The following is an 18,339-nucleotide window of genomic DNA, read 5'->3' as shown; positions in this document are numbered from 1 at the left end:
GACCTCAGCATCTGACAAGGTGAGGTGGCTATGGCTCTGCTGAGAAAGCTGCCTGTTAGGGGGTAAGCCACACCCTGGAGAAAGCACTGCTCCTCTCCCTGGGGGAGGTCATAGCCCACTTTAGTTCTGGCTGGTAAAAAAACAAAACAAAACAAAACACAGGCAGTCTCTCTATTGCCCCCTGTTGTCCAGTTGTACCATTGCAATGTTTTTCCGTACAGAAGGCAAACAGAACTATTCTTTCAGATTTTTTTTTTTTTTTAAGACGGAGTCTTGCACTGTCGCCTGGGCTGGGGTGCAATGGCGTGATCTTAGCTCACTGCAACCTCTGCCTCCCAGGTTCAAGCAATTCTCCTGCCTCAGCCTCCAGAGTAGCTGAGATTACAGGCGCCTGCTCCCATGCCTGGCTAATTTTTTTGTATTTTTAGTAGAGACAGGGTTTCACCATGTTGGTCAGGCTGGTCTCGAACTCCTGACCACATGATCAGCCCGCCTCCACCTCCGAAAGTGGTGCGATTACAGGTGTGAGCCACCGTGCCCGGCCTCTTCTTTCAGATTTTAACTGAGCACCTATTACTTGCCAGGAAGTCTTTTAGACTCTGGAGATAGAACACTGAGTTTGGGGAAAGAGGCAAAACAGACAAATATACAAGTAAATAAAAAAGAATGTATAAGAAGATAACCAGTCCCTTTTGGCACCAGGGACTGGTTTCACGGAAGAAGATTTTTTGGCAGGATGGGAAGAGGGAGGGGGATGGTTTTGGGATGAAACTATTCCACCTCAGATCATCAGGCATTAGTTAGATTTTCATAAGGAGCGCACAACCTGGATTTCTTGCATGCGCAGTTTACAATAGGGTTCATGCTCCTATGAGAATCTAATGCTAGCGACTGATCTGACAGGAGGCGGAGCTCAGTTGGGAATGGTCGCTCACCTCCAGCTGTGCGGCCCAGTACCTAACAGGCCAAGCCTGTGTGCCAGTCTTGCTCTGGCACACAGGCTGGAGTGGTGCAGTAGCTCGAGTGACCCTCCCACCTCTGTAACCGAACCTAGGTTTGGCTGCTCACTACTCAAAAGCCAAATATGAGAGATGAGGTTGGTGAGAGGAAAAGCAGGTTTATTGGGAAAGGCAGCGAAATTGAGAAGATGATGAGCTAGCTTTCTAAACGGTCTGTTGCCTGGGGGTTGGGGATCCCTGGCATAAAGAGGAGAAGGGGCCAGGCTAGGTGGCTCATGCTTGTAATCTCAGCACTTTGGGAGGCCGAGGCAAGAGGGCACTTGAGGCCAGGAGTTTTGAAACCAGCCAGGCCAACATAGCAAGGCTCCATCTCTACATAATAATCATTATCATCATCAACAAAACATTAGCTGGACATGGTGGTGCATGCATGTGGTCCCAACTACTCAGGCGGCTGAGTCAGGAGGATCTCTTGAGCCCAGGAGGTCAAGGTTGCAGTGAACCATGATCATGCTACTGCACTCCAGCCTGGGCAACAGAACAAGACCCTATCTGAAAAGAAAAAAAGAAGCTATGGAAACTAGAGGGTTGTTATTTTAAATAGAGCTGTCAGGAGAGTTCTCTCTGAAAAGGAGAGTGGGTGGCAACAGTACGTGAGGAAAAAAGATTCCAAATGAATGGAGAGAGTAGCAGGTGCCCAGACAGAAGGCGCAAGAGGGGTTAAAGGGCCAGCAAGGAGACCACTGTTGCTACAGTGTAGGGAGTAGGGGGCACATGCAGACCACATCAGGCTTGCACGTGGTGACTGAGTGAGTGAGACGCAGTTTGGCCAGGACAAAGGTGGTGGAGGTAGTAAAAAATAGTCTCATTCTAGGTGTATTTGGAAAAGGAACCCATACAGTTTGCTTATAATTGGGATGTATGTGAGGTAAGAGAAAGAGCGGAAGAAAGTGTGATTCCCAGGTCTTTGATTGAACAGCCGGAAGAATGGGATACCATTTATGGAGATGAGGAAGAACATGGAATGGCCACCGGGCAGGGGCACATCGGGAGGTCTGGTGTGTTTTAGGTCACTTTAAGTTTGAGTTGCCCATTCGACATCTGAGTGGACATCATCGGATAGCGTGGTCACTGGTGTCCAAATGTACTCTTGTTTTGCATGTATGTTCTCTCTCCTCATGGGAGGCAAGAAATTAGGTCTTAACCAATAGGTACTCTTCTAAGGTTCCTAACACTTAGCAGGTGCTTGGTGTGTATTTGTTGAACTTTTATTAAAACTGCAAAGCCTGAAATGTATCATTAGGAACACTCAATAATATTTTGAGGCTGGGCACAGTGGCTCACGCCTGTAATCCCAACACTTTAGGAGGCCAAGGCAGGCGGATCACTTGAGGTCAGGAGTTCAAGACTAGCCTGGCCAACATGGTAGAACCCCGTCTCTACTAAACATACAAAAATTAGCCAGGTGTGGTGGCTTATGCCTCCCAGCTACTCGGGAGGCTGAGGCAGGAGAATCGCTTGAACCCAGGAGGTGGAGGTTGCAGTGAGTCGAGATAGTGCCACTACATTCCAGCCTGGGCAACAGAGCAAGACTCCATCTCAAATAATAATAATAATAATAACAATATTTTGAAGCTCTCAGCATCATAGGGAACACCCACATGGGTCTTAAATTCAAGGAATTCACAGACTCGTTCCAGTTGAAGATGACATCATCCTACAAAATCACATCATCTCTGTTTCACATCCAAACCAGTCCCCGCTGGCATTGACAGCATGTTTTGAGATGGAGAAGGCTCCTCTCCAAGGGAATTTCAAGCAACAGATTGATTATATATATTCTCACTGAAAAACCCCTCAGTGAGATTTCTTCATTAACTGTTAATGATCAGTTAACCTTTAAGAATGTTTATATCCTTATGGCAAACCTAATTATAAAATAAAAATAGATTTGCTATGAATACTTGAGTATTCATATTTGAGATGTGTGCAACAAGATTTAAACTTTCACCAAAGAAAGGGAAAAAAAACTTATTTTACTTCACATACATTCAGACCCCAAGGGGGGAAAAGTGCATTGTCTAGATAGTTCACACTAATTAGTGAGGAGAAAACCAGCATTGGGCTGGCAGGCTGTCCAATCTGTGCCTACAATGATCAGATTATCTGAATAATCTTCCGCTCCCGCCTCAGCTTTCATGGACCCGGCTGATACCTGGTTGTGGCATCTTTTCGCAGGGTGACACAGCTCCTTTGGTAGGAAGTAAAGGCAGAATTTAGGCAAAAAGAAACAAAGAGAAGCCTTTGAAGTGACTAAAGAAGAATCTCCCAAGCCTATCTAGGTTAACATAAATTCCATTAACAGGCCAGGCGGGCGTGGTGGCTCACGTCTGTAATCCTAGCATTTTGGGAGGCTGAGGCGCACGGATTGCCTGAGGTCAGGAGTTCAAGACCAGCCTGGCCAACATGGTGAATGAAACCCCGTGTCTACTAAAAATATAAAAAATTAGCCAGGGGTGGTGGTGGGCACCTGTAATCCCTGCTACTCGGGAGGCTGAGGCAGGAGAATTGCTCGAATCCAGGAGGCAGAGATTGCAGTGAGCTGAGATGGTGCCACTGCACTCCAACCTGGGTGACAGAGCAAGATTCTGTCTCAAAAGAAAAAAAAAAAAATTCCATTAACATCATCTTATTTTAATGCGCATCTCAAATATTCTCTCTCTCCACCGCTTTTCTCTCATGAATTTTTCGGCAGGCTATTCTAGCTATGGTTCACACCACAGCATTTAATTCTAAGGCCTGTCTTTGGAGATTTGGAGTTTGGTTTGGTTTGGTTTGGTTTTGAGAGACAGAGTCTTGCTCTGGCTCACAGGCTGGAGTGGTGCAGTAGCTCGAGTGACCCTCCCACCTCTGTAACCGAACTTAGGTTTGGCTGCTCACCACTCAAAAGCCAAATACGAGAGATGAGGTTGGTGAGAGGAAAAGCAGGTTTATTGGAAAAGCCAGCAAAATTGAGAAGATAATGAGCTAGCCTTCTAAAGTACCATCTCCAGGCCGGGCATGGTAGCTCACACCTGTAATCCCAGCACTTTGGGAGGCCAAGGCAGGCGGATCACCTAAGGTCAGGAGTTCAAGACCAGCCTGACCAACATGGTGAAACACCATCTCTACTAAAAAATACAAAAATTAGCCAGGTGTGGTGGCACATGCCTGTAGTCCCAGCTACTCAGGAGGCCAGGGCAGGAAAATAGCTTGAACCCAGGAGGCAGAGGTTGCAGTGAGCTGAGACTGTACCACTGCACTCCAGCCTGGGCAGCAGAGTGAGAATCCATCTCAAGAAATAATAATAATAATTTTGTAAAAATTAAGTACCATCTCCAAGTTTTTAGGCTGGTTGGAGGGTTTTTATGGGAGGGGGCTATGGGGGAGACAAGGGGGTTGGTATCAAGGAGACTGAGGACCATAGACATTTGGGCACCAGTGAGGGTTCGAGAAGATTGAGAACTTCTTTGTCCTTGGTCAGGTCACAATGCTCCTTTAGTCTTTTGTATTTTTAGTAGAGGGTTTCACCGTGTTGGCCAGACTAGTCTCTAACTCCTGACCTCAGGTGATCCTCTCGCTTCAGCCTCCCAAAGTGCTGAGATTACAGGCGTGAGCCACCGTGCCCAGCCACTCCTATCAGTCTTTAACAATATATAGTTAGTTGTTTGTATACTTCCCCTTGAATCCCAGAATTAGTTTCTAAAAGTACATGATTGTTTGTGTATATTATCTCAGTGCTGTAAAATTATCCTAGCCTACATGCAGGAAAGGGTAAAACCCTTTTAACAAAAAGGGAGTTAGTTATGTTCGTTCTTTTGCTATTTCACAGTTACACCTCAGCCTCCCAAAGTGCTGGGATTACAAGCTTGGTGTCTTTGGAGTTTTGAGATGTGGAAATAATGAAAGGCTTTCAAAATGTCCAACAACATTATGAAGTCTTTCGTGGGAAACACGTGTATCTGTATCCTGGCTTTTGCAGTAATCAATTATAGTACGTGTTATAAAGGGCTTGTAGACATTTCTTAATGAGTCTACAGATACTTGGTAATGTGGAAATCCTCAGATAGGTTTATCTGTGAGCACACAGTAGATGTTATTTTCAGAAAATTAAATATTGCCTGCCCTGCAAAGTGTGTATATTGTGGCTCAAACACCAAGGGCCCCTCCATGGGTAGGTGTCCGGCCGTCTGCCAGCAAGGAGGCAGGGAATTATCCGGGAACACGCAGAACCGGAAAAGAGGCTGACATGTTTGGAAATAAGGCTTCTGGTCTTCTGAATGTCACATTACCTCTGCCTGGTGTTGGGCAAGAATAAGCAAACCGCAACTCTGGTAGAGAGTCTTACGAGACAGATATTAACACCTGAGAGTTTTATTTTTATGACTTGGATTTGCAGCAAAATAATCTCCACTTGATGTGGGATTGGTTTCCTTCTGTTCAGTTTATGTTGTTAATGGCTCTAAGAGGTTTGCAAGAGGATCTATGGAGCCAGTTCCCGATTGGTCCTCCTACTTAGAATACAGTGGGTATTCCCATCTGATATGCTCACTTGTAAGTATATTTGTCTCTGTATATATGCACATATATGTTTGTGTGTGTGTGATGTAAATGTAGCTTTGAAACCAAATAGTGTCACACACTTGTACAGGGTAACTAGAATTGTAGGAGTGGCTATAAGGCAGACACTACATCACAATTATCTGTACCATGGAACAAGCCCATGAGCTCATGCCTTTGGATCCTACTTATTTCAGTCAACATTCACCACAGTTGGGGGGGTAGCGGGAATGCTTAGTTCATCTCTTTTGGTGGCATTGTAATGTCTTTGCTCACAAGGATAGAGGTCAGGAGTCATAGAAAAAAGAAAATGGGTTTGGGGGCCAATGACTGGGATAAAATCCTAAACCCATTAGCTAATAGCTATGACATTAGGCAAGTGACTTAATCTCTCTGTGACTATTCGTAAAATTTATAAAATTGGAAGAGCAATTCTATTCCATACTAATACTATTGTGAACTGTAAACAAAATACTTTTTGTAAAGTTTGTACCTGAGAGCTTGACAGAGAGTAGGCACTCAAAAACTTTTAGTTTGCTTCACATTATAAAAATAGCCCAGAACAATGAAACTTTCCTCCCAGTAATACACACAGGTGTATGGGTTCATGCTTACAGGCTGCCATATGAATGTATTCAAGTTGTCTCTTCTAAAAATATGCCTTGTATGGATCCAGTAAAGTCTGTCATTCTAGAAATGTATCAGAACTAGATCAATCAGAGTTAACAAAGGAAATGAAGACGAAGTAGAAAAGCCACAATCTGTGGAAATCTACTACTTTTAAAGTTTTTTTGGTACTTCAATTGTGCATGTGTATTTTTGTGTGTCCGAATGTGTATAAAATCCAATGGAGGCCGGGCACGGTGGCTCACGCCTGTAATCCCAGCACTTTGGGAGGCAGAGGTGGGTGGATCATGAGGTCAGGATATCAAGACCATCCTGGCCAACATGGTGAAACCCCGTCTCCACTAAAAATACAAAAATTAGCCGGGCGTGGTGGTGGTGGTGCATGCCTGTAGTCCCAGCTACTTGGGAGTCTGAGGCAGGAGACTCGCTTGAACCCGGGAGGCGGAGATTGCAGTGAGCTAAGATCACGCCACTGCACTCCAGCCTGGGTGACAGAGCAAGACTGTCTCTCACAAAAAGAAAAAAAAAATCCAACAGAATATTTTAAATATTGTTACATATAGCCAATATTCATTTAGATTCACCACATACCAACCATTTTCATTCGTCTTCATTCCTCCCTGTACAAACTTCAATCTAGATTTGTTTTTTCTCTACCTAAAGAATACCTTTTAGTATTTTCTATAATGCAGATCTGTTGGTGGTGAATTCTTTTAATTACTGTTTGTCTGAACATGTCTCTATTTTGCCTTCATTCTGGAAGGATCTTTTTGCTCATATAGAATTCTCGATTGGCAATTCTTTTTCTTTAGCACTGTAAAGATATTCCATTGTCTCCATTGTCTGCTAGCTTCCATTATTTTTGTTGAGATGTAAACTGTGAGTTTAATTGTTGCTTATTTGGAGGTAATATGTATTTTGTTCTAGAGGCTTTTTTTTTTAATGGAGTTTCTCTGTTGTTGTCCAGGCTGGAGTGTGATGGAATGATCTTGGCTTACTGCAACCTCTGCCTCCCGGGTTCAAGTGATTCTCCTGCCTCAGCCCCCCGAGTAGCTAGGATTACAGGCTCCTGCCACCATGCCCAGCTAATTTTTGTATTTTTAGGAGAGACAGGGTTTCACCATGTTGGCCAGGCTGGTCTCAAACTCCTGACCTCAGGTGATCCACCCACCTCGGCCTCCCAAAGTGCTGGGATTACAGGCAGGAGCCACCACGCCCAGCTGTTCTAGAGGCTTTTAATGATGTTTTTTCCTGTTTAGTTTACAAGATGTCTTTGATTTATAGCAGTTTAATTCTCATCTGCCTCAGTGAGGATTTCTTTTTATTTTTCCTGTTTGGGGCTAGGCCTACTTGAAACTGTCTTATTATCCTTCTTCAGTTTGGGGAAATTCTTCGCCATTACCTCCTCAAGTATTAACTTCTGCCCTATTACCTCCCTCTCTTCCTCCTCCTAGGATTCATATTATGTGTCTGTTAGCCCCTCTCAACATATCCTGTCTGTCTGCTACCCTCTCCTCCATATTAACCATCTTTTTGTCTCTATGTTCACTCTGTGGAGTCTCTTCTAAAGCTCTAATTAGAGAATCTGGTTCCTGAATTATTTCTTAATCCGTGTCTATTCAACTGGAAAACTCATTGCATTTTTGATTTCAATGGGAGTATATTTTAATTCTACAATTCTCATAGATCTTTTTTTAATTAATTAATTATTTTTTTTTTGGAGACAGGGTCTCACTCTGTTGCCCATGCTGCAGTGCAGTCTCGTGATCATAGCTCACTGCAGCCTCTAATTCCTGCGGTCAAGATCCTCCTGCCTCAGCCTCCTGAGTAGTTGGGACTACAGGCGCGCATCACCACACTAGGCTATTCTTTAAAAAAATTTCTGTAGAAATGGGGTCTCACTTTGTTGCCCGGACTGGTCTGAAACTCCTGGCCTCAAGTGATCTTCCCCGTCTCAGCCTCCCAAAGTGTTGGGATTACAGGCGTAAGCCAGCATGCCTGGCTTCATGGATCTTTTAAAAACAGATTCTAGTTTCCTATCAAAATTCTCAAGCTGTCTTTAATCTTCTTAATTATTGTAAGCATAGTCATTGTAAAGTCTGTATGTATGACTCTATATGAGAAGCCCTGGTGCATCCGTTTTTAAGATCTGATATTTTACTAGTGCTTATACATGATATCTGGTCTCCTCATGACCACCACCCCCCTTTTTAAATTGAATGCTTTTATTTGCAAAATTGTGAAAATAATTCACAACCTTAATCCAGTTTTAGGAACTCAGATGAGTCAAATCTGAGCTTCAGACCTTGAAAGGCCTGTTGGCTTGTGGTTCACCGTCACCTCTAAGGGACAGTGCTTTGGGATCACAACGCAAAAGAATGGGGTTCACCAGAGAGCACCCTCCCTTGGTGTATCCCGAACTCCATTACCTGTTCCCTATGCTCTTAACACTATCAAAAGCCCACTTGGTTTCCAAACTGTTCCACTTTGGAACGTTCAAGTGTCTTCAGCAGAAAACAGGCCCCCAACACCAGCTTCACCTCTCTGGGCCATCATCTTTTCCTGATCCAACCCAGGAACTTTGTGTGTGTGTGTGTGTGTGTGTGACGGAGTTTCACTCTGTCGCCCAGGCTGGAGCGAAGTGGCATGATCTCGGCTCACTGCAGCCTCCGCCTCCCGGGTTCAAGTGATTCTCCTGCCTCAGCCTCCTGAGTAGCTGGGATTATAGGCGCCTGCCACCACACCTAGCTAATTTTTGTATTTTTAGTAGAGACGGGGTTTCACCATGCTGGCCAGGCTGGTCTCAGAGTAAAGTGGCACGATCTTGGCTCACTGCAACCTCCGTCCCCAGATTCGAGCGATTCCCCTGCCTCAGCCTCCTGAGTAGCTGGGATTATAGGGGCCCACCACCACACCTGGCTAAGTTTTGTATTTTAAGTAGAGATGGGGTTTCGCCATGGTAGCCAGGCTGGTCTCAAACTCCTGACCTCAGGTGATCCACGCGCCTTGGCCTCCCAAAGTGCTGGGATTACAGGCATGAACCACCGCGCCTGGCCTTTTTAACTATCTTATTTGCTGTCCAGTACTATAAGAAAAAAATTTAAACATTTTGTCCAGAGTTTTTAAATTTGTTTGCTTATATTTTTGTTCAGCGTTTTTAGTTGTCCTCAGAAGGAGGGTTGGTTCAAATTACCTAGTCTACTCCATCTGGAAAGGACATTGAAAATTGACTTTTTTTTTTTTTTTTGAGACGGGGTCTCACTCTGTGGCCCAGGCTGGATCGCCCAGTGTCACAATCTCGGCTCGCTGCAACATCTGCCTCCTGGGTTCAAGCGATTCTCGTGTCTCAGCCTCCCAAGTAGCTGGGATTACAGGTGCCCGCCACCACATATGGCTAATTTTGTTTTTATTTTTAGTGGAGACCGGGTTTCGCCATGTTGGCCAGGCTGGTCTTGAACTCCTGACCTCAAATGATCCACCCACCTTGGCCTCCCAAAGTGCTGGGATTACAGGCATGAGCCACTGTGTCCAGCCACCCAGCATCCTTTTAGGGGCTGGGGACTCAGTGATAAACACACCGTGCCTGCTTCTTGGAACTCACTTACAGTCTCACTCTGATCCGTGTTTAGTCCTGTCCTGTATGATAATAGCGGTTGTCCATTGAGCTCATAAAATCTAAGACCGCACTGGGCTTCTAAGCCACCCGCAGAGCCTAGCTCAGCGCTGAAAGCTAAGTGGGTGCTCTGTCATTGCTGGGGTTAGATTGACTGGTTCTAACAGAGACCAGCTATAGAGCTAACACTTGATGGAATATTTTGAATATTGATGGCCTTTTCACTGGCTTCTGCCTATGGTAAGTACAGGTACAACCCAAAGCGAAGAGCCTCATTTATAGTGTGTGGCTGGGGGAGAGGGAGGTTTGCGAACTGAGTCATTTTTCCCCCATTCAGCCTGTGTGTGTCTGTGTGTGTATGTGTGAGTTCATACCTGTATGTGTGCATAAAATCAAACAAGAATAAAATGTTTTCCTTTGTTCCCTTCCTTCTTCCTCTCTCTGTCTCTCCCTGTTTCCACAGGTCAGCGTTGAAGTTTTGGTAGAGTATCCTTTTTTTGTGTTTGGACAGGGCTGGTCATCCTGCTGTCCGGAGAGAACCAGCCAGCTCTTTGATTTGCCGTGTTCCAAACTCTCAGTTGGGGATGTCTGCATCTCGCTTACCCTCAAAAACCTGAAGAATGGCTCTGTTAAAAAGGGCCAGCCGGTGGATCCCGCCAGCGTCCTGCTGAAGCACTCAAAGGCCGACGGCCTGGCGGGCAGCAGACACAGGTATGCTGAGCAGGAAAACGGAATCAACCAGGGGAGTGCCCAGATGCTCTCTGAGAATGGCGAACTGAAGTTTCCAGAGAAAATGGGATTGCCTGCAGCGCCCTTCCTCACCAAAATAGAACCCAGCAAGCCTGCGGCAACGAGGAAGAGGAGGTGGTCGGCGCCGGAGAGCCGCAAACTGGAGAAGTCAGAAGACGAACCACCTTTGACTCTTCCTAAGCCTTCTCTAATTCCTCAGGAGGTTAAGATTTGCATTGAAGGCCGGTCTAATGTAGGCAAGTAGAGGCAGCGTGGGGGAAAGGAAACGTGGCTCTCCCTTATCATTTGTATCCAGATTACTGTACTGTAGGCTAAAATAACACAGTATTTACATGTTATCCTCTTAATTTTAGGTTTCTGTTCTAACCTTGTCATTAGAGTTACAGCAGGTGTGTCACAGGAGACTGGTGCATATGCTTTTTCCACGAGTGTCTGTCAGTCAGTGAGCGGGCGGGAGGAAGGGCACAGCAGGAGCGGTCAGGGCTCCAGGCATCCCCGGGGAAGAAAGGAACGGGGCTTCACAGCGCCTGCCTTCTCTAGCGGCACAGAAGCAGCCAGGGGCGCTGACTCCCGCTAGTGTCAGGAGAAAAGTCCCGTGGGAAGGGTCCTGCAGGGGTGCAGGGGTGCACGCATGTGCGGGTGCACAGGCGCTGTGGCGGCGAGTGAGGGTCTCTTTTTCTCTGCCTCCCTCTGCCTCACTCTCTTGCTATCGGCATGGGCCGGGGGGATTCAGAGCAGTGTCCTCCTGGGGTTCCCACGTGCAAAATCAACATCAGGAACCCAGCTTCAGGGCATCGCGGAGACGCGTCAGATGGCAGATTTGGAAAGTTAACCATTTAAGAGAACATTTTTCTCTCCAACATATTTTACAATAAAAGCAACTTTTAATCGTATAGATATATATTTCCCCCTATGGGGCCTGACTGCACTGATATATTTTTTTTTTAAAGAGCAACTGCCACATGCGGGATTTCATTTCTGCTTTTTACTAGTGCAGCGATGTCACCAGGGTGTTGTGGTGGACAGGGAAGCCCCTGCTGTCATGGCCCCACATGGGGTAAGGGGGGTTGGGGGTAGGGGCAAGGGAGAGAGCGAACACCCACGCTGGTTTCTGTGCAGTGTTAGGAAAACCAATCAGGTTATTGCATTGACTTCACTCCCAAGAGGTAGATGCAAACTGCCCTTCAGTGAGAGCAACAGAAGCTCTTCACGTTGAGTTTGCAAAATCTTTTTGTCTTTGAACTCTAGTACTGTTTATAGTTCATGACTATGGACAACTCGGGTGCCACTTTTTTTTTCAGTTTCCAGTGTGACATGAGGAATTAGATTTTGAAGATGAGCATATATTACTATCTTTAAGCATTTAAAAATACTGTTCACACTTTATTACCAAGCATCTTGGTCTCTCATTCAACAAGTACTGTATCTCACTTTAAACTCTTTGGGAAAAAAAAAAAAACAAAAGTAAGTTGCTTTCTTTTTTTCAACACTGTAACTACATTTCAGCTCTGCAGAATTGCTGAAGAGCAAGATATTGAAAGTTTCAATGTGGTTTAAAGGGATGAATGTGAATTATGAACTAGTATGTGACAATAAATGACCACCAAGTACTACCTGACGGGAGGCACTTTTCACTTTGATGTCTGAGAATCAGTTCAAGGCATATGCAGAGTTGGCAGAGAAACTGAGAGAAAAGGGATGGAGAAGAGAATACTCATTTTTGTCCAGTGTTTTTCTTTTTAAGATGAACTTTTAAAGAACCTTGCGATTTGCACATATTGAGTTTATAATTTGTGTGATATTCCTGCAGTTTTTATCCAATAACATTGTGGGAAAGGTTTGGGGGACTGAACGAGCATAAATAAATGTAGCAAAATTTCTTTCTAACCTGCCTAAACTCTAGGCCATTTTATAAGGTTATGTTCCTTTGAAAATTCATTTTGGTCTTTTTACCACATCTGTCACAAAAAGCCAGGTCTTAGCGGGCTCTTAGAAACTCTGAGAATTTTCTTCAGATTCATTGAGAGAGTTTTCCATAAAGACATTTATATATGTGAGCAAGATTTTTTTTAAACAATTACTTTATTATTGTTGTTATTAATGTTATTTTCAGAATGGCTTTTTTTTTCTATTCAAAATCAAATCGAGATTTAATGTTTGGTACAAACCCAGAAAGGGTATTTCATAGTTTTTAAACCTTTCACTCCCAGAGATCTGAAATATCATTTGTGGGTTTTGAATGCATCTTTAAAGTGCTTTAAAAAAAAGTTTTATAAGTAGGGAGAAATTTTTAAATATTCTTACTTGGATGGCTGCAACTAACCTGAACAAATACCTGATTTTTTCTTTTACCCATTGAAAATAGTACTTCCTTCATTTCACAAATTAAAAAAAAAAAATCTGATATCAACCCACATTTTGGCTGTCTAGTATTCATTTACATTTAGGGCTCACCAGGACTAATGATTTTTATAAACCGTTTTCTGGGGTGTACCAAAAACATTTGAATAGGTTTAGAATAGCTAGAATAGTTCCTTGACTTTCCTGGAATTTCATTACCCTCTCAGCATGCTTGCAGAGAGCTGGGTGGGCTCATTCTTGCAGTCATACTGCTTATTTAGTGCTGTATTTTTTAAATGTTTCTGTTCAGAGAACTTGCTTAATCTTCCATATATTCTGCTCAGGGCACTTGCAATTATTAGGTTTTGTTTTTCTTTTTGTTTTTTAACCTTTGATGGTAAGAGGAATACGGGCTGCCACACAGACTTTGTTCTCATTAGTATCACTATTTACAACTCATGTGGACTCAGAAAAACACACACCACCTTTTGGCTTACTTCGAGTATTGAACTGACTGGATCCACTAAACCAACACTAAGATGGGAAAACACACATGGTTTGGAGCAATAGGAACATCATCATCATTTTTGTGGTTCTATTTCAGGTATAGGAATTATAAAATAATTGGTTCTTTCTAAACACTTGTCCCATTTCATTCTCTTGCTTTTTTAGCATGTGCAATACTTTCTGTGCCAATAGAGTCTGACCAGTGTGCTATATAGTTAAAGCTCATTCCCTTTTGGCTTTTTCCTTGTTTGGTTGATTTTCCCCATTCTGGCCAGAGCAGGGCTGGAGGGAAGGAGCCAGGAGGGAGAGAGCCTCCCACCTTTCCCCTGCTGCGGATGCTGAGTGCTGGGGCGGGGAGCCTTCAGGAGCCCCGCGCGTCTGCCGCCACGTTGCAGAAAGAGCCAGCCAAGGAGACCTGGGGGAGGAGCCGCAGTGTCCCCTGTCACCACACGGAATAGTGAATGTGGAGTGTGGAGAGGAAGGAGGCAGATTCATTTCTAAGACACACTCTGGAGCCATGTAGCCTGGAGTCAACCCATTTTCCACGGTCTTTTCTGCAAGTGGGCAGGCCCCTCCTCGGGGTCTGTGTCCTTGAGACTTGGAGCCCTGCCTCTGAGCCTGGACGGGAAGTGCGGCCTGTTGTGTGTGTGCGTTCTGAGCGTGCTGGCCAGTGGCTGTGGAGGGGACCACCTGCCACCCACGGTCACCACTTCCTTGTGGCAGCTTTCTCTTCAAATAGGAAGAACGCACAGAGGGCAGGAGCCTCCTGTTTGCAGACGTTGGCGGGCCCCACGGCTCCCAGAGCAGCCTCTGTCACCGCTTCTGTGTAGCAAACATTAACGATGACAGGGGTAGAAATTCTTCGGTGCCGTTCAGCTTACAAGGATCAGCCATGTGCCTCTGTACTATGTCCACTTTGCAATATTTACCGACAGCCGTCTTTTGTTTTCTTTCCTGTTTTCCATTTTTAAACTAACAACAGCAGGCCTTTTGCGTTTACAATGGAACACAATCACCAAGAAATTAGTCAGGGCGAAAAGAAAAAAAAATAATATTAATAAGAAACCAACAAACAAGAACCTCTCTAGGGATTTCTAAATATATAAAATGACTGTTCCTTAGAATGTTTAACTTAAGAATTATTTCGGTTTGCCTGGGCCACACTGGGGCAGAGGGGGGAGGGAGGGATACAGAGATGGATGCCACTTACCTCAGATCTTTTAAAGTGGAAATCCAAATTGCATTTTCATTTGGACTTTCAGGATAATTTTCTATGTCGGTCAATTTTTCGTTTTCTCTAACTCACCCAGTTTAGTTTGAGATGATTTGATTTCTGTTGTTGTTGATCCCATTTCTAACTCGGAATTGTGAGCCTCTATGTTTTCTGTTAGGTGAGTGTGTTGGGTTTTTTCCCCCCACCAGGAAGTGGCAGCATCCCTCCTTCTCCCCTAAAGGGACTCTGCGGAACCTTTCACACCTCTTTCTCAGGGACGGGGCTGGTGTGTGTGTGGTACACTGATGTGTCCAGAAGCAGCACTTTGACTGCTCTGGAGTAGGGTTGTACAATTTCAAGGAATGTTTGGATTTCCTGCATCTTGTGGATTACTCCTTAGATACTGCATAGATTGCAATATAATGCTGCATGTTCAAGATGAACAGTAGCTCCTAGTAATCATAAAATCCACTCTTTGCACATAGTTTGATCTTTACTGAAATATGTTGCCAAAATTTATTTTTGTTGTTGTAGCTCTGGATTTTGTTTTGTTTTGTTTTTTTAAGGAAACGATTGACAATACCCTTTAACATCTGTGACTACTAAGGAAACCTATTTCTTTCATAGAGAGAAAAATCTCCAATGCTTTTGAAGACACTAATGCCATGCTATTTCAGATATGGGTGAGGAAGCAGAGCTCTCGGGACCGAAGGCCAGGCTTCTTGAGCTGTGTTGGTTGTCATGGCTACTGTTTCATGAACCACAAGCTGCTCAACAGACTGGTCTGTTGCCTTCTGAAACCCTTTGCACTTCAATTTGCACCAGGTGAAAACAGGGCCGGCACACTCCGTGGCCCAATTCGGTTTCTTCGGTGGTGATATGAAAGGAAAGAGAATTACACTTTTTTTTTTTTTAAAGTGGCGTGGAGGCCTTTGCTTCCACATTTGTTTTTAACCCAGAATTTCTGAAATAGAGAATTTAAGAACACATCAAGTAATAAATATACAGAGAATATACTTTTTTATAAAGCACATGCATCTGCTATTGTGTTGGGTTGGTTTCCTCTCTTTTCCACGGACAGTGTTGTGTTTCTGGCATAGGGAAACTCCAAACAACTTGCACACCTCTACTCCGGAGCTGAGATTTCTTTTACATAGATGACCTCGCTTCAAATATGTTACCTTACTGATAGGATCTTTTCTTGTAGCACTATACCTTGTGGGAATTTTTTTTTTTTAATGTACACCTAATTTGAGAAGCTGAAGAAAACAAAATTTTGAAGCACTCACTTTGAGGAGTACAGGTAATGTTTTAAAAAATTGCACAAAAGAAAAATGAATGTCGAAATGATTCATTCAGTGTTTGAAAGATATGGATCTGTTGAAACAACGAGTTTCATACTTTGTTTGTAAAAAAAAAAAAATAAAGCAGAGAAGGGTTGAAAGTTACATGTTTTTTTGTATATAGAAATTCGTCATGTCTAAATGATCAGATTTGTATGGTTATGGCCTGGAAGAATTACTACGTAAAAGGCTCTTAAACTATACCTATGCTTATTGTTCTTTTTGTTACACATAGCCCTCGTCTGAGGGAGGGGAACTCGGTATTCTGCGATTTGAGAATACTGTTCATTCCTATGCTGAAAGTACTTCTCTGAGCTCCCTTCTTAGTCTAAACTCTTAAGCCATTGCAACTTCTTTTTCTTCAGAGATGATGTTTGACATTTTCAGCACTTCCTGTTCCTATAAACCCAAAGAATATAATCTTGAACACGAAGTGTTTGTAACAAGGGATCCAGGCTACCAATCAAACAGGACTCATTATGGGGACAAAAAAAAAAAATTATTTCACCTTCTTTCCCCCCACACCTCATTTAAATAGGGGGGGTGAAAACATGATTTCAATGTAAATGCCTCATTTTACTTTAGTTTTATTTTGATTTTTATTTAATATAAAGAGGCCAAAATAAATGCGGAGCAACTTCTCAGAATAGTATTCCTGTCCAAAAATCAAGCCGGACAGTGGAAACTGGACAGCTGTGGGGATATTAAGCACCCCCACTTACAATTCTTAAATTCAGAATCTCGTCCCCTCCCTTCTCGTTGAAGGCAATTGTTCTGGTAGCTAACTTTCTCCTGTGTAATGGCGGGAGGGAACACCGGCTTCAGTTTTTCATGTCCCCGTGACTTGCATACAAATGGTTCAACTGTATTAAAATTAAGTGCATTTGGCCAATAGGTAGTATCTATACAATAACAAACAATCTCTAAGAATTTCCATAACTTTTCTTATCTGAAAGGACTCAAGTCTTCCACTGCAGATACATTGGAAGCTTCACCCACGTTTTCTTTCCCTTTAGTTTGTTTGCTGTCTGGATGGCCAATGAGCCTGTCTCCTTTTCTGTGGCCAATCTGAAGGCCTTCGTTGGAAGTGTTGTTTACAGTAATCCTTACCAAGATAACATACTGTCCTCCAGAATACCAAGTATTAGGTGACACTAGCTCAAGCTGTTGTCTTCAGAGCAGTTACCAAGAAGCTCGGTGCACAGGTTTTCTCTGGCTCTTACAGGAACCACCTACTCTTTCAGTTTTCTGGTCCAGGAGTGGGGTAAATCCTTTAGTTAGTGCATTCGAACTTGATACCTGTGCATTCAGTTCTGTGAATACTGCCCTTTTTGGCGGGGTTTCTTCATCTCCCCAGCCTGAACTGCTCAACTGTAAACCCAAATTAGTGTCAGCCGAAAGGAGGTTTCAAGATAGTCCTGTCAGTATTTGTGGTGACCTTCAGATTAGACAGTCTTCATTTCCAGCCAGTGGAGTCCTGGCTCCAGAGCCATCTCTGAGACTCGTACCACTGGATGTTTTCATATCAGATCATTACCCACCAAACTTCCAATCGTATGCCTCCCACAGGCCAAGGGAGAACAGACACCAGAACTTGGGTTGAGGGCACTACCAGACTGACATGGCCAGTACAGAGGAGAACTAGGGAAGGAATGATGTTTTGCACCTTATTGAAAAGAAAATTTTAAGTGCATACATAATAGTTAAGAGCTTTTATTGTGACAGGAGAACTTTTTTCCATATGCGTGCATACTCTCTGTAATTCCAGTGTAAAATATTGTACTTGCACTAGCTTTTTTAAAACAAATATTAAAAAATGGAAGAATTCATATTCTATTTTCTAATCGTGGTGTGTCTATTTGTAGGATACACTCGAGTCTGTTTATTGAATTTTATGGTCCCTTTCTTTGATGGTGCTTGCAGGTTTTCTAGGTAGAAATTATTTCATTATTATAATAAAACAATGTTTGATTCAAAATTTGAACAAAATTGTTTTAAATAAATTGTCTGTATACCAGTACAAGTTTATTGTTTCAGTATACTCGTACTAATAAAATAACAGTGCCAATTGCAGATGTGTGTCTTTGCCTTCTGTTGGGTCCTCAAAGAAGAGGCTAGGAAAAGAGTGCTAATTCCTCCTCCTTATTGACCCCTGCTCACGAGTTCTCCCTGGGTAGGTCAGAGGTGGGGAGGTGTGACATGAGGCATTGCCTTCACTGCTAGTGTTTGGGGGGGAAGAGTATGTGTGAGATGAGGTTCTAATAAAAGGCACACAGCCACACCTGATGTCTTGGTTTCTTCAGTTCACGTTTATGCCTCCTAGCTGAACGCTGCTGTTCACAAGAGGTATATTTGTCTTTAAACGTGGTAGCTTTGTGGGCTCCTGTG

At 43.6% G+C, this 18,339-nt stretch overlaps 2 protein-coding genes across 9 annotated transcripts in view; both read left to right on the top strand.

The window, feature by feature from the left end:
• ATXN1 (ataxin 1) overlaps nt 1–10,886 on the top strand; it is a 453,518-nt gene extending 442,632 nt beyond the window's left edge. For all 8 annotated transcript variants that reach the window (XM_030817352.1, XM_030817350.1, XM_030817346.1 and 5 more), the window contains one exon: nt 10,262–10,886. In XM_030817352.1, coding sequence (XP_030673212.1) covers nt 10,262–10,792 — 531 coding nt within the window. In that variant the 3' untranslated portion in view covers nt 10,793–10,886. The remainder of the gene's footprint in view (nt 1–10,261) is intronic.
• Nucleotides 10,769–18,024, top strand: LOC105740192. The gene is made up of 4 exons (XM_030818375.1): nt 10,769–11,375; nt 11,541–11,605; nt 14,135–14,289; nt 17,026–18,024. Exons 1-4 carry the CDS (start codon nt 11,180–11,182, stop codon nt 17,552–17,554), a joined length of 945 nt encoding a protein of 314 aa, XP_030674235.1. The 5' UTR covers nt 10,769–11,179; the 3' UTR covers nt 17,555–18,024.
• The last annotated feature ends 315 nt before the right edge of the window (nt 18,025–18,339 follow it).

The sequence above is a fragment of the Nomascus leucogenys genome, chromosome 8, assembly GCF_006542625.1.
Source record: "Nomascus leucogenys isolate Asia chromosome 8, Asia_NLE_v1, whole genome shotgun sequence".
NCBI classification, from domain to species: domain Eukaryota; kingdom Metazoa; phylum Chordata; class Mammalia; order Primates; family Hylobatidae; genus Nomascus; species Nomascus leucogenys.
The sequence above is the reverse complement of the archived record's forward strand: the minus strand, read 5'-3'. Positions and strand labels throughout refer to the sequence as shown.